The 21688-nt window shown below is 46.6% G+C and overlaps 1 protein-coding gene across 2 annotated transcripts in view; it reads right to left on the bottom strand.

The window, feature by feature from the left end:
• Window positions 1-21688, bottom strand: part of SCNN1B (sodium channel epithelial 1 subunit beta) — a 76198-nt gene that overhangs the window by 16514 nt on the left and 37996 nt on the right. For both annotated transcript variants that reach the window (XM_060125164.1, XM_060125165.1), the window contains exons 2-4: window positions 15012-15330; window positions 12354-12630; window positions 2873-3063 (exon numbers count right to left, since the gene is read on the bottom strand). In XM_060125164.1, the coding sequence (XP_059981147.1) occupies window positions 2873-3063; window positions 12354-12630; window positions 15012-15322 (779 nt within the window). In that variant the 5' untranslated portion in view covers window positions 15323-15330. The remainder of the gene's footprint in view (window positions 1-2872; window positions 3064-12353; window positions 12631-15011; window positions 15331-21688) is intronic.

The following is a 21688-nucleotide window of genomic DNA, read 5'->3' as shown; positions in this document are numbered from 1 at the left end:
AATCCCCCTGCCAATGCAGGGGACACGGGTTCAATCCCTGGTCCGGGAAGATCCCACACGCCATGGAGCCACTAAGCCTCTGTGCCACAGCTACTGAGCCTGTGCTCTAGAGCCCGCGAGCCATAACTACTGAGCCTGTGTGCCACAACTACTGAAGCCCGCGCGCCTGGAGCCTGTGCTCCGCCACAAGAGAAGCCACCACAATGAGAAGCCCGCGCACCACAACGAAGAGTAGCCCCCGCTCGCCGCAACTAGAGAAAGCCTGCGCACAGCAACGAAGACCCAACGCAGCCAAAAATAAATAAATTAAAAAAAAAAAAAGGTTAAGAAATTTGTTCAAGGCCACACAGCTTGTAAGACAGAGCAAGGATCTGAACCCAATAGTCTAACTGCAGAGTCCAGCCTTGGGCCACCCCTTCACTAGACTTACTCCCCAGCCCTAGCTACACCACAAAAGTTGTGTGGCCAATACCGGGTGTTGCCTGACCATCAGCCATCTTCTCTTTGGGGGACCATCCTCAGTCCATGTGACCCAAATGTGACTCGTTTTGGAGGGCGCCATCTTGGCAACAAGCAGGTCATCCCCAGGTTGCCTCTGGCCCTGGATCAGGCCTGGAAACAGCTGGCTCAGCTTAGGGGCCGTGCTGTGCGCAGAACGCACGCCTTCGAGCACTGGGATCCTGCTCGATGGGAGATGCTGACGCTTCAGGCACCAGGGACCTGGCAGCAGATCCCGGTGGATCCTAGCTGAACCCACTGTCCCAACTCACTTGCACTTCAGGACATATTCTGACTGTGCAGATGGCCCATATATTTGCAATTACAGTATTACGTCTCTCTCTTTTAGCTGAGAGGGTAAAAGATGAACTTGTGGGCACAGCACTAGTCCATTGCGTACCAACAGCCTTCAGGCAGGGCTGCCAGGAATGGTTGGGCAGGTGTGCTCTGAACCAAGTGCCCTGGCCCAGAGAGAGGGCTGGAATCCAGCCTGTCACCAACCAGCCAGGAGGTGTACCATCAGCAGGGGGCCATCACGTAACTCTTCCACCTGTAGGACTGGCCTTTTCTGATTCTCACAACGGACCAAGTGTGCAGCGCTGCCTCCTCAGTGGGCCTGGATTCCGTGACACAGCCTACGAAATGCCTGCCTTTCGAGTGCCTGTGCGTTTTGGGGGACAGAGGGTCCACAGCTGTCAGCAGATTCTCAACAGAGGTCCCTGAAGGTGTACGATTTGACTGAGTTGGGCTGAGGCCACGATCCCTAGGAGGGTGAAACCGGTAGCCTGTCCCTCATCCAAAGCGGCCAGACTCAGCACAGCGCTCCATTCTCCAGAGGCCTTAAGTGTGGGAATTTGAAGCCCCAGGCCAGGAAGACGCCAGCACCTCTGGGAAACAGGACTGGCTTAAGCCCGGGGCGGGACCCAGATGGTGTGGTCCCCCTCACTCAGACGCCTGGCCAGGAAGCCAGGAGGGGGCGCTGGGGCTTCAGCAGCTCTGTCTGTACCCAGCCCCTTCCTTCCCCCGTGACCCGCCAGCCGACCTGCAGCCCCTCTGCCGGCTGCCCCAATTCGGGGACAGAGCTCGGCTCTCAGGCCCAGGGTCTGGATGGTCAGAAGCTGGGGAGGGGAAGGAGGGGGAGATCTGTGGGCTATTTGTAAGAGGACACAGGCTCTGCCCTCATTCTGCCATCTTTTCAACATTGGGGGTTGTTTGGGAAAAAGGTGTTTACAGTGAAGACTTCCAGGGCCCTAAGTGCTGACATGAGCCGCTTCATTTCCTTTTTTTTTTTCTAAAAAAAAATTTTTTTTTGGAAGTTATCTGCATAATGTACTTTTGTCACTATGAATTCCTTTCATATTTTTTTTAACATTTTGGAGTATAATTGCTTTACAATGGTGTGTTAGTTTCTGCTTTAAAGTGAATCAGCTATACGTATACATATGTTGCCATACCTCTTCCCTCTTGCGTCTCCCTCCCTCCCACCCTCCCTATCCCACCCCTCTAGGTGGTCACAAAGCACCGAGCTGATCTCCCCGTGCCATGCGGCTGCTTCCCACTAGCTATCTATTTTACGTTTGGTAGTGTATATATGTTCATGCCACTCTTTCACTTTGTCACAGCTTAAAGACACAGATCTACTAGAGAATGGACTTGAGGATATGGGGAGGGGGAAGGGTAAAAAATTTTTTTGTTTTTTGGCCACACAGCATGTGGGATCTTAGTTCCCTGACCAGGGATCGAACGCCGCACCCCCTGCCATGGAAGCACGGAGTGTCAACCACTGGACTGCCAGGGAAGTCCCCCCTTTCATTTACTCTTCACAGGAACTCTAGGAAGTGGCTATGGTTACTGTTCCTGTCTTAGGATGAGAAAACCGAGGGCAGTAGATGCTGGGGTACCTGCACAGATCCCCAGCTGCGGGGTATTGGAGGCTAACAGCTCACAGCCGCCCCTTCTCCCGCCACCTTGCCTGGGAAATTAGGAGACCCCGGCCCATCCTCCTGGGGGTGGCACAGAGCCAGTGAGTAACTGACGGGGGCACGTACAAGGGGCTGCTCCCACGCCCCCGCCCCCGCCCTCCGCTTAAGGGAGGTCAACTCTGTGGTGCGGTTTACGCCCCCCGTGGATCAGGTCAGGCCTAGACATCACCTATGGCCACAGCCTCCCTTAGCGCAGTCCTCTTTCCCGCAGACTTTCCCTAAAGCGACTCCCTCAGGACGTGATGGGGCCTTCAGCGCATCCCTGTCTCAGGCTCTGCCCCCAGAAAACCAAAGACACCTGGGCACAGAAAACTGTGGTGCGGGCTGAGTGGCCAAGCAGGGGTGTGGACCGGGATGTGGACCCTGGCTGCAGGGGGCCCGGCGGCTCCTACCTGTAGGTGCAGGCCTCCGCCCCGAAGAGGCAGGCCAGGATCAGCTGCTCGGCGGAGTAGCCCATGGCCACCAGCTCCTGGTTTGGAACCTGTGCGAAGATGTTGGTGGCCTGCAGGGCGTACCACTCCGTCACTGCCTGGGTGGCGCTGCTGAAGTTCCGGAAATTGCACGTGGTCCCATTGTGGCTGCACTGCGGGGGCAAGAGAGGTTCCTGTGGGCGGGGGCTGCTGCCAGGCCTCTGCCCTGAGGGCCAGGGCGGCGAGTGCGCTGCCAGCTGCCCTTCCTCAGGGGGCGCCTGGGTGCGGGGGCTGCCCATGGCTGGGCCGGGGGGAGTGTGTTTGCACGCACGGTCACAAGGCTCAGGCTGTCCCCTCACACACAGCTCTGCAGTCACAAGGACTCACAGGCAGCACCTGCCACCCCCATATAACATAGCCTCAGGCACAAGGGAACGCACACACGCACACACGCACACACAGACCCCGCTTTCCGACACCTGCAGTCACATGATGTCCTGGGGTCACAACTCCACACACACGTCCATGTACCTTGATTTACGCAAGCGGCACCACATTCATGCTCACGTGGGCACATCTACAGCACACGCTCGGACCCTCCACTCCCCTGACTCCCTTCCCAGCCCCCTCCCCAGACATCCAGAGGCAGCTCCCTGGAGGCTGTGTGGACCATGAAGGACCCAAGACTCCAGGTCTGCCCACCCCTCGGCTGGGAGAAGGACCCGGGCCTCGTCAGCTTGAGCCGACAGAGGGGCGCAGGCCCCTCCACCATGAAGCCCAGGTCCCCTGTAGACACAGGACAGGCTAGGCCCTGACACTCCAGCCTTGGCCACTCTGCCTCTATTGGTCCTCCTGGTGGGAACCAAGGAGGCCTGAGGGAGAAGCTTCTCCTTAGTTCTGAGACAGCCCTCTCCAGGCCGGCATGGGGCGCTGTCCTCATGCCAGTTCCTGGAGGTCCTCATCTCACCTCAGGGAGATGATACTACTTAAGAGTCACTCTCGGGACTTCCCTGGTGGTGCCGTGGTTAAGAATCCGCCTGCTAATGCAGGGGACACGGGTTTGAGCCCCCGTCTGGGAAGATCCCACATGCCACGGAGCAACTAAGCCCGTGCGCCACAACTACTGAGCCTGAGCTCTAGAGCCTACGAGCCACAATTACTGAGCCCACGTGCCACAACTACTGAAGCCCGCGCACCTAGAGCCCGTGCTCCGCAACAAGAGAAGCCACGGCAATGAGAAGCCTGCGCACCGCAACGAAGAGTAGCCCCCACTCGTTGCAACTAGAAGAAAGTCCGCATGCAGCAACAAAGACCCAATGCAGCCAAAAATAAATAAATAAATAAATAAATAAATAAATAAATATATATATATATAAAAGGCTCACTCTGTCCTGGGCTCTGTTCTCAGGACTTTTTTTTTTGGGCCACGCCCCATACCTTGCAGGATCTTAGTTCCCCGACCACGGATGGAACCTGGATCCCCTGCAAGGGAAGCTCAGAGTCCTAACCACTGGACTGCCAGGGAATTCCCAACTCAGGGCTTTAGTTCTATTATCTCATCAATTCTCACAGCAGCCCTGCCCCATCATCATGAAGACACTGAGGTCCCCAGCCCACTTGCACACCCACACAACATGCACTCACAAACACACGTGGGGCCTGACCCTGAGAGCTGGTGCAGCCCCCAGGACCACGCCTACTTTACAGATGAGGAAATGGACACAGGAAGCCTGCTAACTGCACCAAAAAGTAGTAGGGCGTTGGGTCAGAGCGGGCACTGGGCCTCTGGAGCCTCGTGCTGTTTTGTATGGAGCGGGGGGCAGCTGGGTTGTGGAAGTCCTGACCACGTGGGGGGCACGGGAGGCAGTGGCATCCTTCTCGGGAGTGTCTAGCCCCAGCCTGGGTCCCCAAACAAGGCTGATCATCAGAATCACCATGGAGCCTATTAACAAGACAGATTCCTGGGTCTGGGCCCAGAACTGCCCATTCAGATTCTCCAGGAATGGGGCCCAGGGATCTGAGCAGTTACAGAGCTCCCAGGGGATCCCGGGGCACAGACAGGGAACCTTCTTCCTACTGCTGGCTTGCGGGGCATCCCAGCATCCCAGTTATGCTTTGGCAATGACTGTACTGCATAGCTGTGGTTTTTCACCTGTCCGATATTTGTGCCTCTGTCTTTTGATAATAAGACTTAATTCCTCGTTGCTGCTGCTGTTGGCTGAGAAACATCTTTTTGTTCACAGAAAACAAGATTATGTTCTTACCAAGAAAGATGAAACCAGCTGGGTTACTTTCAAAAGACAACCAAGTGAGCGCCGCAGACTAATGAGTAGGATCAACAAGAACGTGATTTTGGCACTTTTAACGCTGACAAGTTCTGCATTTCTGCTGTTTCAGTTGTACTACTACACGCACTATTTATCAGCAAAGCCTTTGAATGCTCTTCTGTCAAAAATAACAGCCGTGGCGTCAAGATGGCAGAGGAGTAAGATGTGGAGATCACCTTCCTCCCCACAAATACATCAAAAATACATCTACATGTGAAACAGCTCCTATAGAACACCTACTGAACGCTGGCAGAAGACCTCAGATTTCCCAAAAGCTTTGCTTTTACCACTCGTCCTAGGGTTCTATCTGTCCGTTTTGTTGTTGTTTTTGTTTTTAGTATAGTTTTTAGTGCTTGTTATCATTGGTGGATTTGTTTTTTGGTTTGGTTGCTCTCTTCTTTCTTTCTTTCTTTTATTTATTACTTTTTTATTTTTAATAATATATTTTTTATTTTAATAACTTTCTTTTCTTTTCTTTTTCTTTCTTTTTTTTCTCCCTTTTCTTCTGAGCCATGTGGCTGACAGGGTCTTGGTGCTCCAGCCGGGTGTCAGGGCTGATCCTCTGAAGTGGCAGAGCCGGATTCGGGACATTGGTCCACCAGAGACCTCCTGGCTCCATGTAATGTCAAATGACGAAAGCTCTCTCAGAGATCTCCATCTCAAGCTAAGACCCAGCTCCACTCAACGACCAGCAAGCTGAAGTGCTGGACACCCTATGCCAAACAACTAGCAAGACAGGAACACAACCCCACCCATTAGCAGAGAGGCTGCCTAAAATCATAATAAGACCACAGACACCTGAAAACACACCACCGGACGCGGTCCTGCCCACCATAAAGACAAGATCCAGCCTCATCCACTAGAACACAGGCACCAGTCCCTTCCACCAGAAGCCTACACAATGCACTGAACCAACCTTACCCACTGGGGGCAGACACCAAAAGCAACGGGAACTACGAACCTGAAGCCTGAAAAAAGGAGATCCCAAACACAGCAAGTTAAGAAAATTGAGAAGACAGAAAAATACACAGCAGATGAAGGAGCAAGGTAAAAACCCACCAGACCTAACAAATGAAGAAGAAATAGGCAGTCTACCTGAAAAAGAATTCAGAGGAATAATAGTAAAGATGATCCAAAATCTTGGAAATAGAATGGAGAAAATACAAGAAACATTTAACAAGGACCTAGAAGAACTAAAGAGCAAACAAACAATGATGAACAACACAATAAATGAAATTAAAAATTCTCTAGAAGGAATCAATAGCAGAATAACTGAGGCAGAAGAACGGATAAGTGACCTGGAAGATAAAATAGTGGAAATAACTACCGCAGAGCAGAATAAAGAAAAAAGGATGAAAAAAATTGAGGACAGTCTCAGAGACCTCTGGGACAACATTAAACGCATCAACATTTGAATTTTAGGGGTCCCAGAAGAAGAAGAGTAAAAAAAAAAGGGACGGAGAAAATATTTGAAGAGATGATAGTTGAAAACTTCCCTAATATGGGAAAGGAAATAGTCAATCAAGTCCAGGAAGCACAGACAGTCCCATATAGGATAAATCCAAGGAGGAACATGCCAAGACACATATAAATCAAACTATCAAAAATTAAATATAGGGACTTCCCTGGTGGCGCAGTGGTTAAGAATCCACCTGCCACTGTAGGGTTTGAGCCCTGGTCTGGGAAGATCCCACATGCCACGGAGCAACTAAGCCCATGTGCCACAGCTACTGCAACTACTGAAGCCCACGCGCCTAGAGCCTGTGCTCTGCAACAAGAGAAGCCACCGTAATAAGAAGCCTGTGCACTGTGAGGAAGAGTAGCCCCTGCACACCACAACTAGAGAAAGCCTGCGCGCAGCAACGAAGACCAAACACAGCCAAAAATAAATAAATAAAATAAAATAAAATAATTAAAAAAATTAAATACAAAGAAAAAATATTAAAAGCAGCAAGGGAAAAGCAACAAATAACATACAAGGGAAATCCCCATAAAGTTAACAGCTGATCTTTCAGCAGAAACTCTGCAAGCCACAAGGGAGCGGCAGGGCATATTTAAAGTGATGAAAGAGAAAAACCTACAACCAAGATTACTCTACCCAGAAAGGATCTCATTCAGATGCAACGGAGAAATTAAAACTTTCACAGACAAGCAAAGGCTAAGAGAATTCAGCACCACCAAACCAGCTTTACAACAAACGCTAAAGGAACTTCTCTAGGCAGGAAACACAAGAGAAGGAAAAGACCTACAATAACAAACCCAAAACAATTAAGAAAATGGTAATAGGAACACACATATCGATAACTACCTTAAATGTAAATGGATTAAATGCTACAACCAAAAGACACACTGGCTGAATGGATACAAAAGCAAGACCTGTATATATGCTATCTACAAGAGACCCATTTCAGACCTAGGTACACATACAGACTAAAAATGAGGGGCTGGAAAAAGATATTCCATGCAAAAGGAAATCAAAAGAAAGCTGCAGTAGCAATTCTCATATCCGACAAAACAGACTTTAAAATAAAGACTATTAGAAGAGACAAAGAAGGACACTACGCAATGATCAAGGGATCAATCCAAGACGAAGATATAACAATTGTAAATATTTATGCACCCAACATAGGAGCACCTCAATACATAAGGCAAATGCTAACAGCCATAAAAGGGGAAATCGACAGTAACACAATCATAGTAGGGGACTTTAACACCCCACTTTCACCAATGGACAGATCATCCAAAATGAAAATAAATAAGGAAGCACAAGCTTTAGATGATACATTAAACAAGATGGACTTAATTGATATTTATAGGACATTCCATCCCAACAACAGAATACACTTTCTTCTCAAGTGCTCATGGAACATTCTCCAGGATAGATCACATCTTAGGTCACAAATCAAGCCTTGGTAAATTTAAGAAAATTGAAAACATATCAAGCATCTTTTCCGACCACAACGCTATGAGACTAGATAACAATTACAGGAAAAAATCTGTGAAAAATACAAACACATGGAGGCTAAACAATACACTACTAAATAACCAAAAGATCACTGAAGAAATCAAAGAGGAAATAAAAAAATACCTAGAAACAAATGACAATGAAAACACAATGACCCAAAACCTATGGGATGCAGCAAAAGCAGTTCTAAGAGGGAAGTTTATAGCAATACAATCCTACCTCAAGAAACAAGAAACATCTCAAATAAACAACCTAAGCCTTCACCTAAAGCAATCAGAGAAAGAAGAACAAAAAAACCCCAAAGTTAGCAGAAGGAAAGATATCATAAAAATCAGATCAGAAATAAATGAAAAAGAAATGAAGGAAACAATAGCTAAGATCAATAAAACTAAAAGCTGGTTCTTTGAGAAGATGAACAAAATTGATAAACCACTAGCCAGACTCATCAAGGAAAAAAGGGAGGAGACTCAAACCAATAGAATTAGAAATGAAAAAGGAGAAGTAACAACTGACACTGCAGAAATACAAAGGATCATGAGAGATTACTACAAGCAACTATATGCCAATAAAATGGACAACCTGGAAGAAATGGACAAATTCTTAGAAAAGCACAACCTCCTGAGACTGAACCAGAAAGAAATAGAAAATATAAACAGACCAATCACAAGTACTGAAATTGAAACTGTGATTAAAAATCTTCCAACAAACAAAAGCCCAGGACCAGATGGCTTCATAGGTGAATTCTATCAAACATTTAGAGAAGAGCTAGCACCTATCCTTCTCAAACTCTTCCAAAATATAGCAGAGGGAGGAACACTCTCAAACTCATTCTACAAGGCCACCATCACCCTGATACCAAAACCAAAGACGCCACAAAAAAAGAAAACTACAGACCAATATCACTGATGAACATAGATGCAAAAACCCTCAACCAAAAAGAAAAAAAAAAAATCCTCAACAAAATACTAGCAAACAGAATCCAACAGCACATTAAAAGGATCATACACCATGATCAAGTGGGCTTTATCCCAGGAATGCAAGAATTCTTCAATATATGCAAATCAATCAATGTGATAAACCATATTAACAAGTTGAAGGAGAAAAACCATATGATCATCTCAATAGATGCAGAAAAAGCTTCTGACAAAATTCAACACCATTTATGATAAAAACTCTCCAGAAAGTAGGCATAGAGGGAAATTACCTCAACATAATAAAGGTCATATATGACAAACCCACAGTTCTCAATGGTGAAAAACTGAAACCATTTCCACTAAGATCAGGAACAAGACAAGGTTGCCCACTCTCACCACTAGTATTCAACATAGTTTTGGAAGTGTTAGCCACAGCAATCAGAGAAGAAAAAGAAATAAAAGGAATACAAATCAGAAAAGAAGAAGTAAAAGTGTCAGTGTTTGCTGATGACATGATACTACACATAGAGAATCCCAAAGATGCTACCAGAAAACTACTAGAGCTAATCAATGAATGTGGTAAACTGGCAGGATATAAAATTAATGCACAGAAATCTCTTGCATTCCTATACACTAATGATGAAAAATCTGAAAGAGAAATTAAGGAAACACTCCTATTTACCATTGCAACAAAAAAGAATAAAATACCTAGGAATGTTTTACCTAAGGAGACACAAGACCTGTATGCAGAAAACTATAAGACACTGATGAAAGAAATTAAAGATGTGATACAAACAGATGAAGAGATATACCATGTTCTTGGATTGGAAGAATCAACATTGCGAAAATAACTATACTACCCAAAGCAATCTACAGATTCAGTGCAATCCCTATCAAACTACCAATGGCATTTTTCACAGAACTAGAACAAAAAATTTCACAATTTATACAAAAACACAAAAGACCCCGAATAGCCAAAGCAATCCTGAGAAAGAAAAACGGCACTGGAGGAATCAGGCTCCCTGGCTTCAGACTATACTACAAAGCTACAGTAATCAGGACAGTATGGTACTGGCACAAAAACAGAAATATAGATCAAAGGAACAGGATAGAAAGCCCAGAGATAAACCCACACACATATGGTCACCTTATCTTTGATAAAGGAGGCAAGAATATACAATGGAAAAAAGACAGCCTCTTCAGTAAGTGGTGCTGGGAAAACTGGACAGCTACACGTAAAAGAATGAAATTAGAACACTCCCTAACACCATACACAAAAATAACCTCAAAATGGATTAAAGACCTAAATGTAAGGCCAGACACTATAAAGCTCTTAGAGGAAAACATAGGCAGAACACTCCTTGACATACATCACAGCAAGATCCTTTTTGACCCACCTCCTAGAGAAATGGAAATAAAAACAAAAATAAACAAATGGGACCTAATGAAACTTAAAAGCTTTTGCACAGCAAAGGAAACCATAAACAAGACGAAAAGACAACCCTCAGAATGGGAGAAAATGTTTGCCAATGGAGCAACTGACAAAGGATTAATCTCCAAAATATACAGGCAGCTCATGCAGCTCAATATCAAAAAACCAAACAACCCAATCCAAAAATGTGCAGAAGACCTAAATAGACATTTCTCCAAAGAAGGTATACAGATTGCCAACAAACACATGAAAGGATGCTCAACATCACTAATCATTAGAGAAATGCAAATCAAAACTACAATGAGGTAACACCTCACACCGGTCAGAATGGCCATCATCAAAAAATCTACAAACAATAAATGCTGGAGAGGGTGTGGAGAAAAGGGAACCCTCTTGCACTGTTGGTGGGAATGTTAATTGATACAGTCACCATGGAGAACAGTATGGAGGTCCCTTAAAAAACTAAAAATAGAACTTACCATACGACCCAGCAATCCCACTACTGGGCATATACCCTGAGAAAACCATAATTCAAAAAGAGTCATGTACCACAATGTTTACTGCAGCTCTATTTACAATAACCAGGACATGGAAGCAACCTAAGTGTCCATCGACAGATGAATGGATAAAGAAGATGTGGCACATATATACAATGGAATGTTACTCAGCCATAAAAAGAAATGAAATTGAGCTATTTGTAGTGAGGTGGATGAATCTAGAGACTGTCATACAGAGTGAAGTAAGTCAGAAAGAGAAAAGCAAATACCATATGTGAACACATATATATGGAACCAAAAAAAAAAAAAGCCTCTGAAGAAACTAGGGGCAGGACAGGAATAAAGACGCAGACATAGAGAATGGACTTGAGGCCACGGGGAGGGGGAAGGGTAAGCTGGGGTGAAGTGAGAGAGAGGCATGGACATATATACACTACCAAATGTAAAATAGATAGCTAGTGGGAAGCAGCCACATAGCACAGGGAGATCAGCTCGGTGCTTTGTGACCACCTAGATGGGTGGGGTAGGGAGGGTGGGAGGGAGACACAAGAGGGAGGAGACATGGGGACATACGTATATGTATAGCTGATTCACTTTGTTATAAAGCAGAAACTAACACACCATTGTAAAGCAATTATAGTCCAATAAAGATGTTAAAAAAAAAAAAAGACTTAATTCCTCTTTCAGGAAGCCACCCCTTCCCTCTGGCTCAGTCCATGTGGTCTGATAAAGGCTGACATCATCCTCAGCTCCAGGGTACATGACCCAGGTCTGGCCAATCATGAAAGCCTGTCCTCCAGCTCACAGTGATTGGTTTAGGGGTGAGCATGTGACCTGATGATCAGTCTCAGGACTTTCACTGAGGCAATTAGGAAAGAAGAGCTTTGTTTCTGGGAAGAGCGCTAAGCTTGTGGGATATATGTCTGGCATTGCCAGGGTCTTCCACGTGGAGAGAGCCAGCCAGAGAGCACAGTCAACTGAGAGAAGAGATGAACCTAGGTGGAGAGAGATGGACTCCTGATGACGGCATCTGAACGCCTGGATCCAGCCACATCTCAACTTAATACACCCCTGGACTTCTCATTTTGTGAACCAAGGAATTCCCTGCTTTGCTTAAGCTAGTTTGAGCTGGGTCACTGGCATCCAAAAGTGTCTTGACTAACATACCAACTATTTCTAATTTTAAAAAAGCACTGCAAACATATAAAATAGGCACCGGCTCCAGCCTGTTTTTCCCCCAGCAAGACCCAGATTATTTAAAGAAAGAAACTCCCATCAGCCTCACTAGTTAGGGCCCACTGTTTGACCTGTGCCTGGGGCCCACTTACTAGTTTCATGGCTACTTTGCATCCGTGGGCACTGCAGATCCTTCCTGGTGCTGGGCTGCTGCTTGCTGAGCCATTGTAGTTGTCCTCAAAGAGGTCAAGAACCACCGGGTGACGGGGGTTCTGCTCATCGATAAAGACCAGGGGCACGTGGTTCCAGATGGTGAGGTTCAGGGCCCTGGTGGCGTTGACATGGCTGAGCTCAGGACCCAGGATCCTTGCCAGGACTGCCTCCATCAGTTCATCCAGGTCCTTCAGCAAATGCTTGACTTTGGAGTACCTGTGTGGGAGAGAGGGCAAGTCAGGGAGGCAAGAGGCAGCTTCAAAGCAGAACGACTGTAGGCTGGGATCCCCTCCTACTGCAGTGTGGCTGCCACCACATGTGAGAAGAATGCTCCTCCACCCCAAGCACTCACCTCTCTATCTACCCACCCACGCATCATCCATGCATCCTTCCACCCACCTGCTCACTCATTCATTCACCCAGCATTTGGTGAGCATCTACTATGTGCCAAGTACTGTGCAAGGCACAGAGGATATTATGGCAAACAAGACAGAATGGGTCTTTTTCTGTATGAAATTCACAGGCTGGTGGGAAAGAATCCTAAGAGCTCACAGTTATTGATCACTTACCATGTGCCAGGTGCTAAGCGCTTCCTACATCTGTTTATTTAATCTTTGCCACAATTCTATAATCATCCCCACATATGGATAAAGAAACTCTGGGAGTTGCTGTGACTTCCTGAGCTCATCCCACTGATGAGGCCACAGAGCTGAGATTGGAACCTGGGTTTGGTGGGCTCCAGTAGGTGTGTTGTGTAGGCACGGGGCTCTGACTTCTCCCTGCCAGGAGGGATAGAGAATGCTGGGGGAGGGGCAGGTCTGCGATCCTAATTCTCCAGCAGCAATTTGGGGAACAGGAGCCGGTTTCAGGAGGGAGAAGGCAGATAGGACTGTGGGGCTGGGATCCAGGATCTTCTCTCAGCCCCTGAGGCTCTCATATTGGAAATGGTGACCAGTCAGTCTGGCAGAAATGTGTCCACACCAGCGGGTGTTCCCACCAGGCCCTGGGTGGGGGCCCCAGGCCCTGCACCCTAGTCACTCCAAAACCCAATTTATCCAAGACCTTGCCCCAGAGTGCGGTCTCCAGGGTGGTGTGTATCAGCTCTGGCTGGAGGACTTCCTGCAGGAGACAGCACTAAACCCTGGACACAGGCCCAAGTCCTGGTATGAAGGTGTACATCTGCCAGAGCTGACACCAGCCTCAGATGACGACACAACCTGTACCCTGACCATCAGACCAGCTGCCTCTGTGCACACAGGGAGAGGAGGGTTGGGTAGGTGGCGGGCTGCGGGGTAGGGGCTGCTTTTACAGCCTAGATGTCCACAGCTGCTGTCGAGCTTGGTTAAGTCCTCTTTTGGAATTCATGGGCTCTGGGTTTGAATTCCGGCATGTCACTTAATATCTGTGTGACTTTGGGTAGGTTAACCTCTCTGAGGCTCTGTTCTCTCATCTACAAAATTGGGGGCGGGGATTGAAATATTTACCCTAGAGGGCTTTTGGAGGATTCAATTAGGTGATGCTTATAAAGCAGGGTGTGTTATTATTATAATTATTAAGAGTTTTCTCAAGTAGCTTCAAAGACCACCCAAGCAAGGAAGAACAGCCCTATTCCTAGAAAGAAGTGACTTTCTGACAGCTGGAAATGTAATCAGGAAATATGAATTCCCTTCCAGGACCTTCTTTTGGACAAGAACGTTCCCTGAGACTCAGACATGCTGGCCCTTCTGTCAAGTCCTTGAATGCACCAAGCTCTGTCTCACCCCAGGACCTTTGCATGTGCTGTGCCCCCCCACTTGGGGCATTCTCTTCACTCTGCCTGGCTAACTTCTACTCATTCCTCGGGGCATTTTTCTCCGACTGACCCTCTGCCTTTCCTCAACCCAACCCTGACTAGGTTGGGTGTCCTTGGGTGTCCCCTTCCTAGGTCTTGCCATCAAGTGGTTAAACAGCGGCAGCTCTGGAGTCAGATCAGGCCTGGATTCAAATTCTACAGTTGCTCACTGTGCGTCTCTGGGCAAGTTCCCTCACTTCTCTGAACCTCCATTTCCTGACCTATGAATCGGGGCTACTATAGCAGCGCCCACCCCTAGGGTGGTTGTGTGGATTAGAATGACATGAATTACCCGAAGAACACTCAGCACGCTGCCCGGTGTTTCATAAGCACTCAGTGTACGGCTGCTATATATATACTTTAATCCTCACAATTACAATGAATTCAATATTTATGGGAAAAAAAGATTAATGTCTGTTTTCTCTGGTAGACTGTGACGAGGGCAGGCATGTTGTTTTAGTTACTGATGTATTCGTGGTGCCTAGAAAAGTTCCTGGCAATAGTAGGTGCTCAATAAATACACATTGAATCCATAAATAGGCACTGGCATGCCTGAAGGCAGGGACTACCAGGCATTTTTTGAGGTTCTTTTTAAGCCTAGGAGGTTTATGAATTTTGAATCTTACTTGCTACAAAGGGATGAAAACAAAGAAGGAAAGAGAAAGAGAGAAAGGGGAAAAAGGGAAAGAAGGAAGGAAAGCTGGAAGGAAGGGAAAAAAAGAAATGCAGCCCCGCTGAGACCAGCCGCACTCCAAGGACCACCTACTGGAAGGGGCTGGTGTTGCAGACGGTGACGGCGGGAAAGTCCATAGCCTTGAAGCCGATGGAGAGGGAGACGCTGACCTCCCAGTTCAGGTAGGTCCTGATGAAGACACCCCATTGCCAGCAGACGAGGGAGGTGAAGAGCAGGGTGAGCACGAACCACATGGCCTTCTTCTTGGGCCCCTCGCAGATGATGCGTTTGGGGCCGTGGGTGTTGGTGTTGTCACAGTACCACACCAGCAACTCCTTGTATGTGTAGCCAGGGCCCTTCTGCAGCCGGTGCAGGCACTTGAGCAGGTACTTCTTTATGTGCATCGCGGCTCCTGCAGATACAGCCGGGACGGCCACTTCAGATACCACAACAGCCTCCCGTCCCAGGATCTCCCAGTCACGGCCAGAGCATGGGCACTGGGGACAGGAAGGCCCTCTTTCTATCCCTCCCTCCCTCCCTTCCTTCCCTCTTGCCATTTATCATCCATCCATCCAACCAACCCCAAAGCATTTACTGAGTGCCTACTGTATGCCAGGCACTGAATTAGCCCCTCTGGACTCAATGATGAGCAAAATGGACAAGGTTTCTTCCCTCTGAGAATTTCCAGCTTAGTGGACAAGTTACTTAAACTCTTAACTCCTCAGGTTCTCCGTGTGCAAAATGGGGACAACTGTACCTAGTTTTTATAGGATTGCTGAGAGGGTGAAATTAGGTGAAACATAAAAAGTGCCAAGTACAGTGCCTGGCACAGGCTACGTGCTCAATATGTTAGCTACCATTATTACTAGCTGTGAGTGCCGAGACAGAGATCAACCAACTGGTTACAGAATGTGATAGGAAGGACTGGGACCCTGAGTACCCAGAGGCAGTAGAGGGCAGTGGCTAAGAATGAGGACTCTGGAGCGAAATGTCTGGCTTTGAATCTCGGCTCTGCCACTTTCTAGCTGTGTGACTTTGAGCAATTCACTTTCTCAGTGCCTCAGTTTCCTCATCTTGTAAACTGGGGATAATAACGGTCCCCACCTCACAGGGCTGATGTGAAGCCTGAAAGGAATGAGAATATGGAGAGTGTGGACTAATGCCTGGCACCTGTCAGCTACTGTTATTACAAAGGGGGGCCCCCGAAGTCTGGGAGTCCTTGGAGGAGTTGAGTTAAAGGACAGAAGAGGAGTCGTGGTGGGAGGGTGAGGGGACAGCAGGAGCAGAGGCCGATCGGGAGGGAGCCTGGGGACATGAACAGAGCTGGCCGCGCAGGGCCTTGTGGGCCATGCTAAGGAGTGGGGTTTCAATCCTAGGACAGTTGGAACCTGTGGAGACGAGATGCTGTCAACTCTGCGGTCTGAAAAGGGCGCCCCAGCTGCTCGGTGGAGATGGACTGGAGCGGGGTGAGGGTGGCTCCAGGAGTGCCGGGTGCTAGCTGTGGGCCAGCCAGGAATGGTTAACCTCTCTGAGACTGTTTCCCACCTGCGTGAGCAGACAGGGTTCTTGTGATGTTAACCAAGATAGTTGTCAAAGAGCCTGGCACATGATGGCTTCTCAGGAAATACCCGTTTCCTCCTTCCTTCTGCCCATATACAGAGCCAGAACCTGCTGAAGGAGCACCCCAGCCCTATCCCTGGAGCCCCAACTGGCCAAAGGCCACCTCGTTCGTGAAGCTGTCCTGACTCCCTGGCTGGAATGAGCCCTGCCCTCCTCTGAGAGCCTCTGCCTTTCTGGGGGCTCTGTGTTGGGCAGGGTGTTGCCTGCTTCCCAGCACCCTCTCCTCTTGCTTGGATGTTTCCTCGGGTGAACCCCTCCCCCAGTCTCAGTTGGTGTGAGTGGCCAGGCTACCATCCCTAGCTCTGGGCGGGGGGGGGGCTCACATGACCCCAGTTTGGACCATTAGACTCAATTCTGTTACTTTATGTTGGAATAACTGAGGAAGAGACCTCCTTTTTAGCTAAGACTACTAAGCTGGCGGTATTTGGCATCACAAATGGGGAGACTGCCTGAGGAGAAAGCCAACATAGAGAAAAGCAGAGCCACAAGATGGAGACAGGTTCTGACAACATCGTTTGAACACCTGGATCCAGCCATTCCTGAAGCCTTTTATTCCTGGACTCAACAGATATGGGAACCAATAAATTTTCTTTCTTCCTTATGCTGATACAAGCTGGATGTGTACCATTTGCAACCAACAGAGAAAGAAATTCTCCTCGTTCTACTCTGTGACATAGTTGCTTGTCCTGTGGCTTCTCACTCCCATGAGATCACATCCTCCTGAAGGTAGCAGCACTGTATTCCCGACAAGCCCAGCACAGCGCCTAGAACACCACTGAATATCGAAATGAATAACGCCAGACCTTCATATCTAAACAGAGATCTTAGACTTACCCAGGCATGTTCACTCCTGACCTAACTGTCTGACACAGTCACATTCCTCACCTGCCTGGCCAAAGCATTACGGGCTTTACTCTCTTAACACCCCTACCTCTGCTCTCTGATGGAAATCAAGCTCCATGTGCCTGTCCAGGCCATCATGGCTGTAGGACAGATGTTCAGAGACTAACCCAACCCCCACCTTTCCCAGAGGACCCAGTCCCTGCTCTGGGATAATAAAGTAATAATAACTACAATAATAACAACTACGAGGGCAACATTAAAGTACTAAGTGTTTACCACGATCCAGGAACTGCAATGCGCTTCGTATGTTACTTCGTTCCTATACATTTTGATCCACAACCTTAAACTTGGAAAGAACTGGGGCTTCATCTGTCTCAAGGCCCAAGAGGTGAAGAGCACATTAGGCTCCTATAGTTGTGGAAGAAATAGACCAAGGGCCTCTGTGACATCTACCCTCTTCCATTCTAGTTTAACCATTCTGATTAAGTCAAGAAGAAAGTTGTAGGTCCTTAACAGCCACCTAACTCCCTCTAATCTCCCAGTTTAACAATGAGGCCTCAGGCTCGCTCAGAGCCCTGTCAGGCAACGGTATCTGTAATAACAACCTTCTGTTTTCACTGGGTTTCTTTTTAAGAGGGATCTTCTATTTATGGCAAGAGACACTGGCTTTTGCTTTAGGTTCATAAATACACTTAAGTTAAAAAAAAAAAAAAAAAAAAAAGACCTGAGATTGGTTCAAGATGGCGGAGTAGAAGGACGTGCTCTCACTCCCTCTGCGAGAATCACAGCCAACTGCTGAACAATCATCGACAGGAAAACACTGGAACTCACCAAAAAAGATACCCCACGTCCAAAGACAAAGGAGAAGCCACAATGAGACGGTAGGAGGGGCGCAATCACAATAAAATCAAATCCCATAACTGCTGGATTGGTCACTCACAAACTGGAGGACACTTATACCACGGAAGTCCACCACTGGAGTGAAGGTTCTGAGCCCCATGTCAGGCTTCCCAACCTGGGGGTCCGGCAACAGAAGGAGGAACTCCTAGACAATCAGATTTGAACGCTAGCGGGATTTGATTACAGGACTTCGACAGGACTGGGGAAAACAGAGACTCCACTCTTGGAGGACACACACAAAGTAGTGTGCGCATCAGGACCCGGGAAAAGGAGCAGTGACCCCAGGGGAGACTGAACCAGACCTACATGCTAGTGTTGGAGGGTCTCCTGCAGAGGTGGGGGGTGGCTGTGGCTCACGGTGGGGACAAGGACACTGGCAGCAGAAGTTCTCAGAAGTACTCCTTGGCGTGAGCCCTCCCAGAGTCTGCCATTAGCCCCACCAAAGAGCCAGGTAGGCTCCAGTGCTGGGTCGCCTCAGGCCAAACAACCAACAGGGAGGGAACCCAGCCCCACCCATCAGCAGACAAGCAGATTAAAGTGTTACTGAGCTCTGCCCACCAGAGCAACACCCAGCTCTACCCACCACCAGTCCCTCCCATCAGGAAGCTTGCACAAGCCTCTTAGATAGCCTCATCCACCAGAGGGCAGACAGCAGAAGCAAGAAGAATGACAATCCTGCAGCCTGTAGAACAAAAACCACATTCACAGAAAGACAGACAAAATGAAAAGGCAGGACTTCCCTGGTGGCGCAGTGGTTAAGAATCCACCTGCTAATGCAGGGGACATGGGTTTCAGTCCTGGTCCAGAAAGATCCCACATGCCGTGGAGCAGCTAAGCCCGTGCGCCGAAACTGCTTAGCCTGCACTCTAGAGCCTGCAAGCTGCAACTACTGAGTCCGCACACCTAGAGCCTGTGCTCCGCAACAAGAGAAGCCACTGCAGTGAGAAGCCCGTGCACTGCAACGAAGAGTAGCCCCCACTCACCGCAACTAGAGAAAGCCCGCGCACAGCAACAAACACCCAATGCAGCCAAAAATAAATTAAAAATAATGATAATAATAAAATAAATTTTAAAAAAATGAAAAAGCAGAGGACTCTGTACCAGATGAAGGAACAAGATAAAACCCCAGAAAAACAACTAAATGAAGTGGAGATAGGCAACCCTCCAGAAAAAGAATTCAGAATAATGATAGTGAAGATGATCCAGGACCTCAGAAAAAGAAAGGAGGCAAAGATCGAGAAGATGCAAGAAATGTTTACAAAGACCTACAAGGATTAAAGAAAAAACACCTAGAAGAATTATAGAACAAACAAACAGAGATGAACAATACAATAATTGAAATGAAAAATACACTAGAAGGAATCAATAGCAGAATAACTGAGGCAGAAGAACTGATAAGTGGCCTGGAAAACAGAATGATGGAATCCACTGCTGTGGAATAAAGAAAAGAGAATGAAAAGAAATGAAGACAGCCTAAGAGACCTCTGGGACAACACTAAACACAACAACATTCGCATTATAGGGGTCCCAGAAAGAGAAGAGAGAGAGAAAGAATCCGAGAAAATATTTGAAGAGATTATAGTTGAAAACTTCCCTAACATGGGAAAGGAAATAGCCACCCAAGTCCAGGAAGTACAGAGCATCCCAGGCAGGATAAACACAAGGAGAAACACGCCGAGACACATAGTAATCAAATTGACAAAAATTAAAGACAAAGAAAAATTATTGAAAGCAACAAGGGAAAAATGACAAATAACATACAAGGGAACTCCCATAAGCTTAACAGCTGATTTCTCAGCAGAAACTCTACAAGCCGGAAGGGAGTGGCACGATATATTTAAAGTGATGAAAGGGAAGAACCTACAACCAAGATTACTCTACCCGGCAAGGATCTCATTCAGATTTGACGGACAAATCAAAAGCTTTACAGACAAGCAAAAGCTAAGAGAATTCAGTACCACCAAACCAGCTCTACAACAAACGCTAAAGGAACTTCTCTAAGTGGGAAACACAAGAGAAGGAAAGGACCTACAAAAACAAACCCATAACAATTAAGAAAATGGTAATAGGAACATACATATTGATAATTACCTTAAACGTGAATGGATTAAATGCTCCAAACAAAGACACAGGCTCGCTAAATGGATACAAAAACAAGACCCATATATATGCTGTCTACAAGAGACCCACTTCAGACCTAGGGACACACACAGACTGAAAGTGAGGGGATGGAAAAAGATATTCCATGCAAATGGAAATCAAAAGAAAGTTGGAGTAGCAATTCTCATATCAGACAAAATAGACTTTAAAATAAAGACTATTACAAGAGACAAAGAAGGACACTACATAATGATCAAGGGATCAATCCAAGAAGAAGATATAACAATTATAAATATATATGCATACAACATAGGAGCACCTTAATATATAAGGCAACTGATAACAGCTATAAAGGAGGAAATCGACAGTAACACAGTAATAGTGGGGGACTTTAACACCTCATTTACACCAATGGACAGATCATCCAGACAGAAAATTAATAAGGAAACACAAGCTTTAAATGACACAATAGACCAGACAGATTTAATTGATATTTATAGGACATTCCATCCGAAAACAGGAGATTACACTTTCTTCTCAAGTGCACACGGAACATTCTCCAGGATAGATCACATCCTGGGTCGCAAATCAAGCCTCAGTAAATTTAAGAAAACTGAAATCATATCAAGCATCTTTTCTGACCACAACGCTATGAGATTAGAAATCAATTACAGGGAAAAAAACATGAAAAACACAAACACATGGAGGCTAAACAATACATTACTAAATAACCAAGAGATCACTGAAGAAATCAAAGAGGAAATCAAAAAATACCTAGAGACAAGTGACAACGAAAACACAACGATCCAAAACCTATGTGATGCAGCAAAAGCAGTTCTAAGAGGGAAGTTTATAGCAATACAAGCCTACCTCAAGAAACAAGAAACATCTCAAATAAACAATCTAACCTTATACCTAGAGGAACTAGAGAAAGAAGAACAAACAAACCCCAAAGTTAGTAGAAGGAAAGAAATCATAAAGATCAGAGAAGAAATAAATGAAATAGAAACAAAGAAAGCAATAGCAAGGATCAATAAAACTAAAAGCTGGTTCTTTAAGAAGATAAACAAACTGATAAACCTTTAGTCAGACTCATCAAGAAAAAGAGGGAGAGGAGTCAAATCAATAAAAGTAGAAGTGAAAAAGGAGAAGTTACAATGGACACAGCAGAAATACAAAGTATCATAAGAGGCTACTATAAGCAATTCTATGCCAATAAAATGGACAACCTGGAAGAAATGGACAAATTTTTAGAAATGTATAACCTTCCAAGACTGAACCAGGAAGAAATAGAAAATATGAACAGA

Source organism: Lagenorhynchus albirostris, chromosome 15 (genome assembly GCF_949774975.1).
Source record: "Lagenorhynchus albirostris chromosome 15, mLagAlb1.1, whole genome shotgun sequence".
NCBI lineage: Eukaryota > Metazoa > Chordata > Mammalia > Artiodactyla > Delphinidae > Lagenorhynchus > Lagenorhynchus albirostris.
Note: the sequence above shows the minus strand (reverse complement) of the source record. Positions and strands in the feature narration are given on the sequence as shown.